General features: G+C 43.2%; 1 protein-coding gene across 1 annotated transcript in view; it reads right to left on the reverse strand.

Annotated features, from left to right (window-relative positions):
- The window catches only part of mib1 (MIB E3 ubiquitin protein ligase 1), a 95,886-nt gene that overhangs the window by 75,260 nt on the left and 6,743 nt on the right, over positions 1 to 13,883 (reverse strand). The window contains 1 exon segment of the mRNA XM_029623387.2: positions 8,332 to 8,461. Within this exon segment, the coding sequence (XP_029479247.2) occupies positions 8,332 to 8,461 (130 nt within the window).

Raw genomic sequence — 13,883 nt, forward strand, 5'->3', positions numbered from 1 at the left:
GCCAAATACATTCCAACTCAGTTTTTTACAATTCCTGACATTTAATCCTAGTAAAAATTCCCTGTCTTAGGTCACCACTTTATTTTAAGAATGTGAAATGTCAGAATAATAGTAGAGATAATTATTTATTTCAGCTTTAATATCTTTCATCACATTCCCAGTGGGTCAGAAGAGGACATTTCTCCAAAAAGTATTATCTTTGTCCCCATGTGCAGTTGCAAACCGTAGTCTGGCTTATTTTATGGTTGTTTTGGAGCAGTGGCTTCTTCCTTGCTGAGCGGCCTTTCAGGTTATGTCGATATAGGACTCGTTTTACTGTGTATATAGATACTTTCGTACCTGCTTCCTCCAGCATCTTCAAAAAGGTTCTTTGCTGTTGTTCTGGGATTGACTTGCACTTTTCGCAACCAAAGTACGTTCATGTCTAGGAGACCGAACGCGTCTCCTTCCTGAGCAGTATGATGACTGCGTGGTCCCATGGAGTTTATACTTGCGCACTATTGTTTGTACAGATGAACGTGGTACCCTCAGGCATTTGGAAATTGCTCCCAAGGATGAACCAGACTAGGAGGTCCACAAGTCTTTCTGAGGTCATCGTTGATTTCTTTTGATTTTCCCATGATGTCAAGCAAAGAGGCACTGAGTTTGAAGGTAGGCCTTGAAATACATCCACAGGTACACCTCAAATGATGTCAATTCGCCTATCAGAAGCTTCTAAAACCATGACATCATTTTCTGGAATTTTCCAAGCTGTTTAAAAGGCACAGTCACAGTAAACAGTAAACTTCTAACCCACTGGAATTGTGATAAAATGAATTATAAGTGAAATATATTTGTCTGTAAACAATTGTTGGAAAAATGACTTGTGTCATGCACAAAGTAGATGTCCTAACCGATTTGCCAAAACTATAGTTTGTTAAACGCAGCACCACACAGACACATACAGACAATCCAATCAAGAGGCTTATGCTTTATTGATCCAAGAACTACTTATAACTACCTCGGTCCGCAGGTAGTATTACATTTCATTACATTTCATTATAGTACAACGGTTTGATTTGTCTAATTTTAGCAATTTCTTCTTAGCTAGCTACATAGCCGTCTTTGTATCATAGATAATTGCGTAATTATCGTATTTCGTCGTCCTAACGCAGTCTACACTGCCCTGCAGCTAGCCAACGTCCACCGTTAGCTAGTCCACCGTCTACCGATTAGCAGCACAACTATTACACTCAACTGAACGACTTGATTAGTGTAGTGTTAGCTAGCTACATAGTTGTCTTTGCTGTCTTCGTATCCAAGATAATTGTGTAGTTTAGAGTGTGTAGTTTTAGAGTGATTATCTTAATTTACCGAGATTAGCTAGCCAGCTATTTGTCATCCTTAACGTAGGAGACACTGCTAGCTAGCCAACAGCTAGCCAACGTCTACCGAACAGAACTTCCGCACTCAACAATCCGGTCGCATTTCGCTTCGCTCCACAGGTAGTATCACATTTTTCATTTCATTTCATTACAGTACAACGGCTTGATTTGTTTGATCGTAGCTAGCTACATAGCTAGCTACATAGCCGTCTTTGTATCAAAGATAATTGTGTAGTCTAGAGCGATTTCCTAGGTTAGCTAGCCAGCTATTGTCGTTCTTTTAACGCAACGTAACGTAATCAACACTGCTAGCTAGCCAGCTAGCCCCGAATAGCAGCACAGTAGAAACTATTACACTCAACGGAACGACTTGATTAGTGTAGTGTCAACAACGCAGCCACTGCCAGCTAGCCTACATAGTCAACAACGCAGCCTCTGCCAGCTAGCCTACTTCAGCAGTACTGTATCATTTTAATCATTTTAGTCAATAAGATTCTTGCTACGTAAGCTTAACTTTCTGAACACTCGAGACGTGTAGTCCACTTGTCATTCCAATCTCCTTTGCATTAGCGTAGCCTCTTGTGTAGCCTGTCAACTATGTGTCTGTCTATCCCTGTTCTCTCCTCTCTGCACAGACCATACAAACGCTCCACACCGCGTGGCCGCGGCCACCTAATCTGGTGGTCCCAGCGCGCACGACCCACGTGGAGTTCCAGGTCTCCGGTAGCCTCTGGAACTGCCGATCTGCGGCCAACAAGGCAGAGTTCATCTCAGCCTATGCCTCCCTCCAGTCCCTCGACTTCTTGGCACTGACGGAAACATGGATCACCACAGATAACACTGCTACTCCTACTGCTCTCTCTTCGTCTGCCCACGTGTTCTCGCACACCCAGAGAGCTTCTGGTCAGCGGGGTGGTGGCACCGGGATCCTCATCTCTCCCAAGTGGTCATTCTCTCTTTCTCCCCTTACCCATCTGTCTATCGCCTCCTTTGAATTCCATGCTGTCACAGTTACCAGCCCTTTCAAGCTTAACATCCTTATCATTTATCGCCCTCCAGGTTCCCTCGGAGAGTTCATCAATGAGCTTGATGCCTTGATAAGCTCCTTTCCTGAGGACGGCTCACCTCTCACAGTTCTGGGCGACTTTAACCTCCCCACGTCTACCTTTGACTCATTCCTCTCTGTCTCCTTCTTTCCACTCCTCTCCTCTTTTGACCTCACCCTCTCACCTTCCCCCTACTCACAAGGCAGGAAATACGCTCGACCTCATCTTTACTAGATGCTGTTCTTCCACTAACCTCATTGCAACTCCCCTCCAAGTCTCCGACCACTACCTTGTATCCTTTTCCCTCTCGCTCTCATCCAACACTTCCCACACTGCCCCTACTCGGATGGTATCGCGCCGTCCCAACCTTCGCTCTCTCTCCCCCGCTACTCTCTCCTCTTCCATCCTATCATCTCTTCCCTCTGCTCAAACCTTCTCCAACCTATCTCCTGATTCTGCCTCCTCAACCCTCCTCTCCTCCCTTTCTGCATCCTTTGACTCTCTATGTCCCCTATCCTCCAGGCCGGCTCGGTCCTCCCCTCCCGCTCCGTGGCTCGACGACTCATTGTGAGCTCACAGAACAGGGCTCCGGGCAGCCGAGCGGAAATGGAGGAAAACTCGCCTCCCTGCGGACCTGACATCCTTTCACTCCCTCCTCTCTACATTTTCCTCTTCTCTCTCTGCTGCTAAAGCCACTTTCTACCACTCTAAATTCCAAGCATCTGCCTCTAACCCTAGGAAGCTCTTTGCAACCTTCTCCTCCCTCCTGAATCCTCCTCCCCTCCCCCCTCCTCCCTCTCTGCAGATGACTTTGTCAACCATTTTGAAAAGAAGGTCGACGACATCCGATCCTCGTTTGCTAAGTCAAACGACACCGCTGGTTCTGCTCACACTGCCCTACCCTGTGCTCTGACCTCTTTCTCCCCTCTCTCTCCAGATGAAATCTCGCGTCGTGACGGCCGGCCGCCCAACAACCTGCCCGCTTGACCCTATCCCCTCCTCTCTTCTCCAGACCATTTCCGGAGACCTTCTCCCTTACCTCACCTCGCTCATCAACTCATCCCTGACCGCTGGCTACGTCCCTTCCGTCTTCAAGAGAGCGAGAGTTGCACCCCTTCTGAAAAAACCTACACTCGATCCCTCCGATGTCAACAACTACAGACCAGTATCCCTTCTTTCTTTTCTCTCCAAAACTCTTGAACGTGCCGTCCTTGGCCAGCTCTCCCGCTATCTCTCTCAGAATGACCTTCTTGATCCAAATCAGTCAGGTTTCAAGACTAGTCATTCAACTGAGACTGCTCTTCTCTGTATCACGGAGGCGCTCCGCACTGCTAAAGCTAACTCTCTCCTCTGCTCTCATCCTTCTAGACCTATCGGCTGCCTTCGATACTGTGAACCATCAGATCCTCCTCTCCACCCTCTCCGAGTTGGGCATCTCCGGCGCGGCCCACGCTTGGATTGCGTCCTACCTGACAGGTCGCTCCTACCAGGTGGCGTGGCGAGAATCCGTCTCCACACCACGTGCTCTCACCACTGGTGTCCCCCAGGGCTCTGTTCTAGGCCCTCTCCTATTCTCGCTATACACCAAGTCACTTGGCTCTGTCATAACCTCACATGGTCTCTCCTATCATTGCTATGCAGACGACACACAATTAATCTTCTCCTTTCCCCCTTCTGATGACCAGGTGGCGAATCGCATCTCTGCATGTCTGGCAGACATATCAGTGTGGATGACGGATCACCACCTCAAGCTGAACCTCCACAAGACGGAGCTGCTCTTCCTCCCGGGGAAGGACTGCCCGTTCCATGATCTCGCCATCACGGTTGACAACTCCATTGTGTCCTCCTCCCAGAGCGCTAAGAACCTTGGCGTGATCCTGGACAACACCCTGTCGTTCTCAACTAACATCAAGGCGGTGGCCCGTTCCTGTAGGTTCATGCTCTACAACATCCGCAGAGTACGACCCTGCCTCACACAGGAAGCGGCGCAGGTCCTAATCCAGGCACTTGTCATCTCCCGTCTGGATTACTGCAACTCGCTGTTGGCTGGGCTCCCTGCCTGTGCCATTAAACCCCTACAACTCATCCAGAACGCCGCAGCCCGTCTGGTGTTCAACCTTCCCAAGTTCTCTCACGTCACCCCGCTCCTCCGCTCTCTCCACTGGCTTCCAGTTGAAGCCCGCATCCGCTACAAGACCATGGTGCTTGCCTACGGAGCTGTGAAGGGAACGGCACCTCAGTACCTCCAGGCTCTGATCAGGCCCTACACCCAAACAAGGGCACTGCGTTCATCCACCTCTGGCCTGCTCACCTCCCTACCACTGAGGAAGTACAGTTCCCGCTCAGCCCAGTCAAAACTGTTCGCTGCTCTGGTCCCCCAATGGTGGAACAAACTCCCTCACGACGCCAGGACAGCGGAGTCAATCACCACCTTCCGGAGACACCTGAAACCCCACCTCTTTAAGGAATACCTAGGATAGGATAAAGTAATCCCTCTCACCCCCCTTAAAAGATTTAGATGCACTACTGTTCCACTGGATGTCATTAGGTGAATGCACCAATTTGTAAGTCGCTCTGGATAAGAGCGTCTGCTAAATGACTTAAATGTAAATGTTAAATGTTAACAAGGAATGTGTGGAGTTGTTGAAAAACGAGTTTTAATGACTCCAACCGAAGTGTATGTAAACTTCCGACTTCAACCGTATATACTTAAAGATGAATTATATTCTTATTCAGGCCCAAGTTCTATTTCTCACTTTGTGGCTAAATAATATTCATTATAAACTAACAGTATATCTGCTGCTGGGCTGGGGAACATGAAATAGCAGTTAGATGTGTGGAGGCGGGAGTTGCCTGAGCATATTGCTTTCAGCATCGTAAAACAAATTATACTATTAAACAACACAGCAAAATGAGTCCTTTAAAATTGACTGTGGGGAATCTTATATTGAATACAACTGGAGTCTAGACCGGAGCAGGATCCAGCGACAGAGCAAATCAGTTGGACGGGCATTTGATTTCCATAGGGGAGCAAGTTCTCTCGCCAATGGACCTCCTATTTTTTATGGACTTTTAAGGCATGTAGCCTAATTTAACTGTAAAATGAGGCTACATGTACTACATTTTAATAGAGTGTATGGGTCAAAATGAAACTTTGGTTGTGGTGTTATACTTTGTATTCCATGTTGCAGAGCAGCTTCTCAGGAACACAGAAGACTATTTCAAGAGTATAGGACTTAACATTACTGAAATATCTTACTCAAGTAATTGGTGGTGGGGGGGGGGGAAGTAACCTCGCCAAGAAGGCACCAAATCACCTGTCTGGATTCTTAATTTCATTTTGGTCATATTGTTATGACATTTTCAGGGCTGATGTAGAACAGAAACGATTCAAATCATTTTGTATTTTATGAAAATATGCACTAATATGCAAATGAGTCTGTATGGAATACATAATTACAGGAACGTAAGCCCAATAATTTAAGGTAGGGTGCTATTTACAAATCATAAAGCTTTATGCAAAACAGAGTTTGTAACAATGTTAAACTTATAAAATTCGAAAATAACTTTATGTTATGCAAATGAGTTACATACTAACATGCTAATTAGTCTGCACGGAATTAAACAATACAGCATGTTAAACCTGTTAATTTAAAGTCAGGTAGTCACGTCTGACATATATTGATGTTTTATGCAGAACTGGAAGTCTACACTGAGGAGTAAGATGCTGCCCATGGTGTGCACACACACAGCTGTTGGATTCAGTAGCCCAACTTACTAGGCCTAGAGCGGCAAATAATTTGCCTATCCCCGCACACAGAGCCTGGCACACAGAGCCTGGCACACAGACACACAGCTTTCACCAAGTATGTACTGCAACAAAGGCTAATAACATAGCTTACTTTTAAGGTAGGCCTACACCCGAGTTGGGTTACATTGTAATGTTATTTTTGGTGTTGATGAGTTAACTGCATCGTTTCAAGTAAATAATTAGCCTAGGCTCAGAAGAGTGAGTGGGATGCCTGCTAGCCAACAGCACAGCAAGATAGATGGAACACGTTTTCAAATTCACTGGTATTTAGCTGCTATTTTAATTGATTGTAGTGCTACAGCCACATAATACTGGTAGTTTCCCCTTGAAAGAATAAAACAATCAATCACAAAATTCGCCGCTGGTACAAAACAGCCAATGCTGCACAGCGCTGCCTCGCAACAATTGCCTCAGCGAACGGCGTCCAGCACTCCCACACAGCTAGCAAGCTAACACCAGTCAAGGAAATCGGGGTGGCGGACGTGAATTTGGTCATGTCCCTGACAACACATACATCAAAACGTAGCTACGAAACTCTGCTTTGCAACCTGCTACATTTATTGTGTCTCTGATGAAAAAAATATGTTTCACCTTATACTTCAGTCCAAGGATGTCCAACGACCGTGAAAGAACCTCAAGATTTTCCAATACTTCTAAGCATTACAATGTCACATCGATCTTACTCTGGTAGGTTGAGGAATGAATACCTTCCACCAAAAGCAAATATGTGCACACCGATTTCACAGGTTTCACAAAAAGGGCTTCCTCCACAGAGTAGAACGTTCTTAGCACAGCACTTGCTTTACATTTCGGGTTCATATCTCGTAAATGTCATAAATTACACTTTGGGGATTTTTAGACATGGGTAACAACAGCCATATTCATGTTGTTTTCAAAGGATTTATTATATTTTGACGACCACAATATTGACATTTAGTAAAGATGGATTTGATAGAATTCTTGCATAGCCTCCATGGTTTGTTGCATCACCCAACACCCTACTTTTAACATGGCATGAAGACAACCAGTCATGCTTTCATCATTGTCAAACAAATCACTTCAAAAGTATGTTACCGTAGCACATTATTCCAAAATAATTCTGGTATTTAAACAATGCAATGTGCACCCACTAACTTTCCTTCAATTAGCAAGTGGTTGAAGCTGTCTCACTAGACCAGGGCCTAAAATGAACACCCACCACCTGCAGGTAGATTTTGGCATTGGCGGGAAAAATGTATATTTCACCAGCCACATTGGAGGGTGGTCAGGGCTCCACAGTGCGAGCATTTCACTCGCATTTGTAAGTAAGAAGTCAAGTATAAATGCTGCAGTAGCTGTTTTCAGAGTACTTCTGCAGTCAAAGAACTATGAATCCTATATAGCCTATTCCACCTAGTGCTGCAACACTGCCTGGCTGGCGGCTGTGCGCATGTGAAGAGCTGAGTGAGATTCATTTTTAGACACGCTAAGTGTAGGCATAAAAGTTAGTCTAATTTACTTGAAACAAAAGTCTAATGAAGTGAGACTGTCATTGTGTATCTTGGCTATTTATTTACATCATGTTATTTGTCACATACACATGGTTAGCAGATGTTAATGCGAGTGTAGAGAAATGCTTGTGCTTCTAGTTCCTATAATGCAGTAATAACCAACGAGTAATCTAGAGCTCTATGGAGCTGTTCTCTTCATAAATCTACAATGTGAATGTTGAAGCTGGAATGGTGAAACTGCAATGGCCATTTGCAATACCACAACAAATTTAGGGCAAACAACCAACACTTTTTATCCCTCTGACATCATTGCACGAGCAATACAGCAGCATCATATGTACTACATTGTTTTTTGCCACGATCCACAACACTCCCCAGCTCTGCTCCGTCAACAAAACAAAGTGTATTGAAGTGTATTCTGTGGCGATGAAGTATGCATGTCTTTTCACAATTATACTTATGTAGGGGACTGACTGGGATGGAACTAGTCAGTCCAAAGGAACTAGGCTGGTCCCCACAGTCTTCACACTCCTCCGATCACCTTCTGGAACCTAATGGAGGAAATCACACCGTAGCAAGACATTTTTTCATGGTACATTTTTTTGCAACAGAATGAGTACCTTTCCTCTCCTGCCGTTGCCTCCGTCCTGGTCCTCCCACTGCCAGTCCACTCCCCTCACCACCCGGCCACCTGTGTAGATGCCTCGGGCTGTGATCTTCTTCGACTTGCGCCGAGACTCCAACAGGACTCTGTCAAAATAAACAAGAAAATGTATGTTCAATTTACTGACAGTGGGTAGGTGTATAACAATAGTTGTAATTTGATGGGTGTTGAAGATGGAAATATTCAATCAATGTTGGATAAAGCTGGACGTTTATTTATGGTGGCATTGAAAGACCAATTATTGGGGACATCATGAAGTTGATGTATTAGTCCATCTATGATTTAGGTCTACTAGCTATATAAGTTTTTACAATGTTCATTCAATGTTATTAGCCAAAAACTAACTTTGTTAATATGCCAATTTAGACTTTTTCAAGAACTGAGCATCTTTGGTCACTAACGTTAGATAGGTAGAATATTTCAAGATGTCCGTCAAAAACATATCAAGACTCCTCAACTCCATCTCTTTTGATGAAGACTTAGAGCTGCTAACTGGATTTGAGAGGAGACTAATCGAGGATGTTTAACTGTGCAGTGTACTAAAAACGGTCCCAGTTTTGATTATGGGGATGAAAAGCCATGCTTAGCTAGCCATGAAAACTGACTGAACCATTACCACAACAGTGAGCAGTGCAATTGGCTTGCCAGATGGGCCTGCCTGATCGTCAGAGCAACAATACCAACATATCTAGGCTATACACTTAGTTTAACCACTGCCAGTGAAAAATTAACTCTACAGCCCATTGCCAGCACACCAATGGATTAGGCTACCCCAAAGTAGCCTCATCCATAGTGTCTAACGACATGTTAAACTTATTATGGCTGGGGGGCAGTATTGAGTAGCTTGGATGAATAAGGTGCCCAGAGTAAACTGCCTGCTCCTCAATCCCAGTTGCTAATATATGCATATTATTAGTTTATTTGGATAGAAAACACTGAAGTTCCTAAAACTGTTTGAATGAAGTCTGTGAGTATCACAGAACTCATATGGCAGGCAAAAACCTGAGAAAAACCCAACCAGGAAGTGGGACATCTGAGGTTGGTCAATTTTCAACACAGCCACTATTGAAGTTAGTGGGATATTGGTCATGTTGCACTTCCTAAGGCTTCCACTAGATGTCAACCGTCTTTAGAAACTTGTTTGAGGCTTCTACTATGAAGGGGGGCTGAATGAGAGGGGAATGAGTCAGAGGTATGCCAGCAGTCACGCACTGGTCACGCGTATTTCACATTAAGTATCTCCCGTTCCTTTGCTTTTCTGAAGACAAAGAAATTCTCCGGTTGGAATATTATTGAAGATATGTTAAAAACATCCTAAAGATTGATTCCATACATCGTTTGATCTGTTTCTACGGACTGTAACGGAACTTTTTGACATTCCTTCTGCAACTAGTGAACGCGCTTCGTGAGTTTTGATTTGTTTACAAAAGGAAGCTTTTTGGACATAAATGGACATTATCGAACAAATCAAACATTTATTGTGGAACTGGAATTCCTGGGAATGCATTCTGATGAAGATCATCAAAGGTAAGTGAATATTTATAATGTTATTTCTGACTTCTGTTGACTCCAACATGGCGCATATATGTATTTGTTTGTCTGAGCGCCGTACTCAGATTATTGCATGGTTAGCTTTTTCCGTAAAGCTTTAAAAAAAATCTGACACAGCGGTTGCATTAAGGAGAAGTGTATATAAAGTTCCATGCATAACACTTGTATTTTCATCAACATTTATATTGAGTATTTCTGTAAATTGATGTGGCTCTCTGCAAAATCACCGGATGTTTTTGGAACTACTGAACATAACTCGCTATTTCTGCTTTTTGTGACACCTCTCTTTGGCTGGAAAAATGGCTGTGTTTCCATGGCTTGGCTCTGACCTAACATAATTGTTTGTGGTGCTTTCGCTGTAAAGCCAATTTGAAATCGGACACTGTGGTGGGATTAACAACAAGATTATCTTTAAAATGGTATAACACACTTGTAGGTTTGAGGAATTTTAATTATGAGATTTGTTGTTTTGAATTTGGCGTCCTGCACTTTCACTGGCTGTTGTCATATCGATCCCGTTAAACGGGATTTCAGCCCGATTGAGGGCATCTGGTTCAAAAACATTGCGCAATTACTTGTGTCAAACCTCTATTTGGGTATCAGCAAATAATCACATTTCAAGAAACCTTGTCTTGTCTTGTCTTTGACCTGGATATTCCAGCGCTTCAAAATAACAAATAGGATTTGGCTTGTTTTATTTACTAGTTGCTGGCATGCATCTTTCAGACTCTGGGTCATCCTGGGTTAACCCTTGCACACTGTCTATTGAGAGTAAACAAAAATAATGAACGGCCTATAACAGTGCCTAGACTAGACACCTTGATTTATTCCACATTTTGTTATGTTCCAGCATTATTCTAAAATGGATTATATAAAAGCAAATCCTCAGCAATCTACACACAATACCCCATAATGACAAAGTGAAAACAGGTTTTTAGAAATGTTTGCATATATACATACATATATATATATATATATAATATATACACATATATATACATATATACAGATATACATACATATATATATATATTTACATAAGTATTCAGACCCATTGGTATGAGACTCAAAATTTAGATAATGTCCCACAGTTGACAGTGTACGTCAGAGCAAAAACCAAGCCATATGGTTGAAGGAATTGTCTGTAGAGCTCCGATACAGGATTGTGTCAAGGCACAGACCTGGGCAAGGCTGCCAAAAGATCTCTGCAGCATTGAAGATTCCCAAGAACACAATGGCCTACATCATTCTTAAATGGAAGGGGTTTGGAACAACCAAAACTCTTCCTAGAGCTGGCCGCCCAGTCTAACTGAGCAATCAGGGGAGAAGGGTCTTGGTCAGGGAGGTGACCAAGAACCCGACGGTCAAGCGTCATGTCTGGAGGAAACCTGGCTCCATCCCTACGGTGAAGCATGGTGGTGGATGCATCATGCTGTGGGTATGTTTTTCAGCAGCAGGGACTGGGAGACTAGTCAGGATCGAGGCAAAGACGAACAGAGCAAAGTACAGAGAGATCCTTGATAGAAACCTGCTCCAGAGCGCTCAGGACCTCAGACTGAGGCGAAGGTTCACCTTCCAACAGGACAATGGCCCTAATCACACAGCCAAGACAACGCAGGATTGGCTTCGGGACAAGTCTCTGAATGCCTTGAGTGGCCCAGCCAAGCCCGGACTTGAACCCGATCGAACATCTCTGGAGAGACCTGAAAATAACTGTAAAGCAACACTCCCCATCTAACCTGACAGAGCATGAGAGGATCTGCAGAGAAGAATGGGAGAAACTCCATAAATACAGGTGTGCCAAGCTTGGAGCGACATACCCAAGAAGACTCAATGCTGTAATCGCTGGTAATTCAACAAAGTACTGAGTAAAGGGTCTGAATAGTTATGTACATGTTTTATTTCAGTTTTATATTATTAATAAATTAGCAAAAACATTTTGGGCACTGTATGTAGATTGATGAGAAAAAAACAACAATTTAAAACAATTTAGAATAAGGCTGTAAAGTAACAAAACATGGAAAAAGTCAAGGGGTGTGAATAGTTTCGCAGGTATATATTTGGGAAAGTATGCATCATGAAATTGTCTGCTCCGTAGCATTGTTATTACTTGACCGATGAGGCACGCATCCATTTATGCTTCAAACCCAACTTTATAATAGATTATATTTTACTCAAAATTCCATGACTTAGTGTAAGGCATTGTTGGCAGAATAGATGGATGCAGTTCAATGCATGACTCATAATTTACCAATACATTTCTTGGTAGCTATCAAGTTGTAAATCACAGCTGGCCTGGTACATTGTTTGCTGCCTCCACCCATTCGGGATGCACTGTTCAAGTTTCAAATACTCAATATGAAAATGTAAAATAAAAACTGACAACTGTAACTAAGGATGTCAGCACAATCCATCTAGCAAGGGCAATGATGACAAGTCCGTCATAACGTGGCAATTAGACTAGCGCACATGTCAAACAAGGCCCACGGGGCGAATAGGACACAAAAGCGAGTATAAATGAGTGAACAGTTGAGTCATCTACTTTATGAAATTACAGTCTGATGCACTTGCATCTGTGAATTGAACTTCAATTGCGTTGCTTTTGTGTGTCCCGTTTACAGCGCGCAACGGTGGGAAAGTGTACAGACACATGCCAGAGTCCTAGCTAGGCTACTAAACTGTTGCAGTCTGGCTTCGGTTTTTAAAGCTTGACAATGAATAACCAAAAAACAAAAACCTGCAAACCATCCAAAGAACCATGTGTATCCAGAAAAATGTAGCCCTATTACAGGAACATTTGAGCAGTAGCCTAGGCTGGCTACTCAACTACAAGACATTTTGAGCGCACCATACACCAGTGCTGCATTCAACCGCACCGGTGATCCATGTAGTGCAACAAAAATGAAAAACAGGTTTTAAGTTACAACATATTACTTCGTTTTTGTTCTTTGGAGTTATTAGGGTCGCGGCATATTATGCAGATCTGCAAGCGTAGCAGCAAAGACAAAAAGTTTATGGCTTAACAAAAAGTATTTATCCCTTTTGTTTTAATATGTTAAAATGCTATATACAGCACCCATATGTACATAAGTGCACACTATAAAGTAGCAATTTTTTGGTCAAATCAAATAGGCTATATTTGGCCCGCAAATTAGTTGTGTTTTTTCCAATATGGCCCGCTAGCTGTTGGGAGGATGTCATGAAATTGGAGTTGTTGAGTGACCGACTTTTTCACTCATATCATTTTTTTGGTGGCTACAACTAGAGATGCAGGTGTCATTTGGTTAGCTAGCAAGAAATGTGAATTGCTATGCTAGCGAGCTATGGTGAATTTGAACGACTTATCCACAGTTAGCGTCTCTCTTAGTTGCCAATCAAATGCATTTGGCATCGATAAAATGGGCGGGCAGGGAAGTACACATTCAGTTGTCAAAACGTGGGTTTAGACAAGCATGCATTGGCAAGCAAGCGGCAGAAGGATGAGCAGGCTAGAGGTCGACCGATTAAATCGGAATGGCCGATTTCAAGTTTTCATAACAGGATTTTTTTTTTTTACACCTTTATTTAATCTTTATTTAACTAGGCAAGTCAGTTAAGAACACATTCTTATTTTCAATGACGGCCTAGGAACGGTGGGTTAACTGCCTTGTTCAGGGGCAGAACGACAGATTTTTTTTTTACCTCGTCAGCTAAAGGATTCAATCTTGCAACCTTACGGTTAACCCCGCCTGTTACGCGAATGCAGTAAGAAGCCAAGGTAAGTTGCTAGCTAGCATTAAACTTAATCAATCATAATCACTAGTTATAACTACACATGGTTGATGATATTACTAGTTTATCTAGCGTGTCCTGCTTGCATATAATAGATGCAGTGCGCATTCGCAAAAAAGGACTGTCGTTACTCCAACGTGTACCTAACAGTAAACACCAATGCCTTTCTTAAAATCAATACACAGA

Source organism: Oncorhynchus nerka, linkage group LG20, assembly GCF_034236695.1.
Source record: "Oncorhynchus nerka isolate Pitt River linkage group LG20, Oner_Uvic_2.0, whole genome shotgun sequence".
Taxonomy (NCBI): domain Eukaryota; kingdom Metazoa; phylum Chordata; class Actinopteri; order Salmoniformes; family Salmonidae; genus Oncorhynchus; species Oncorhynchus nerka.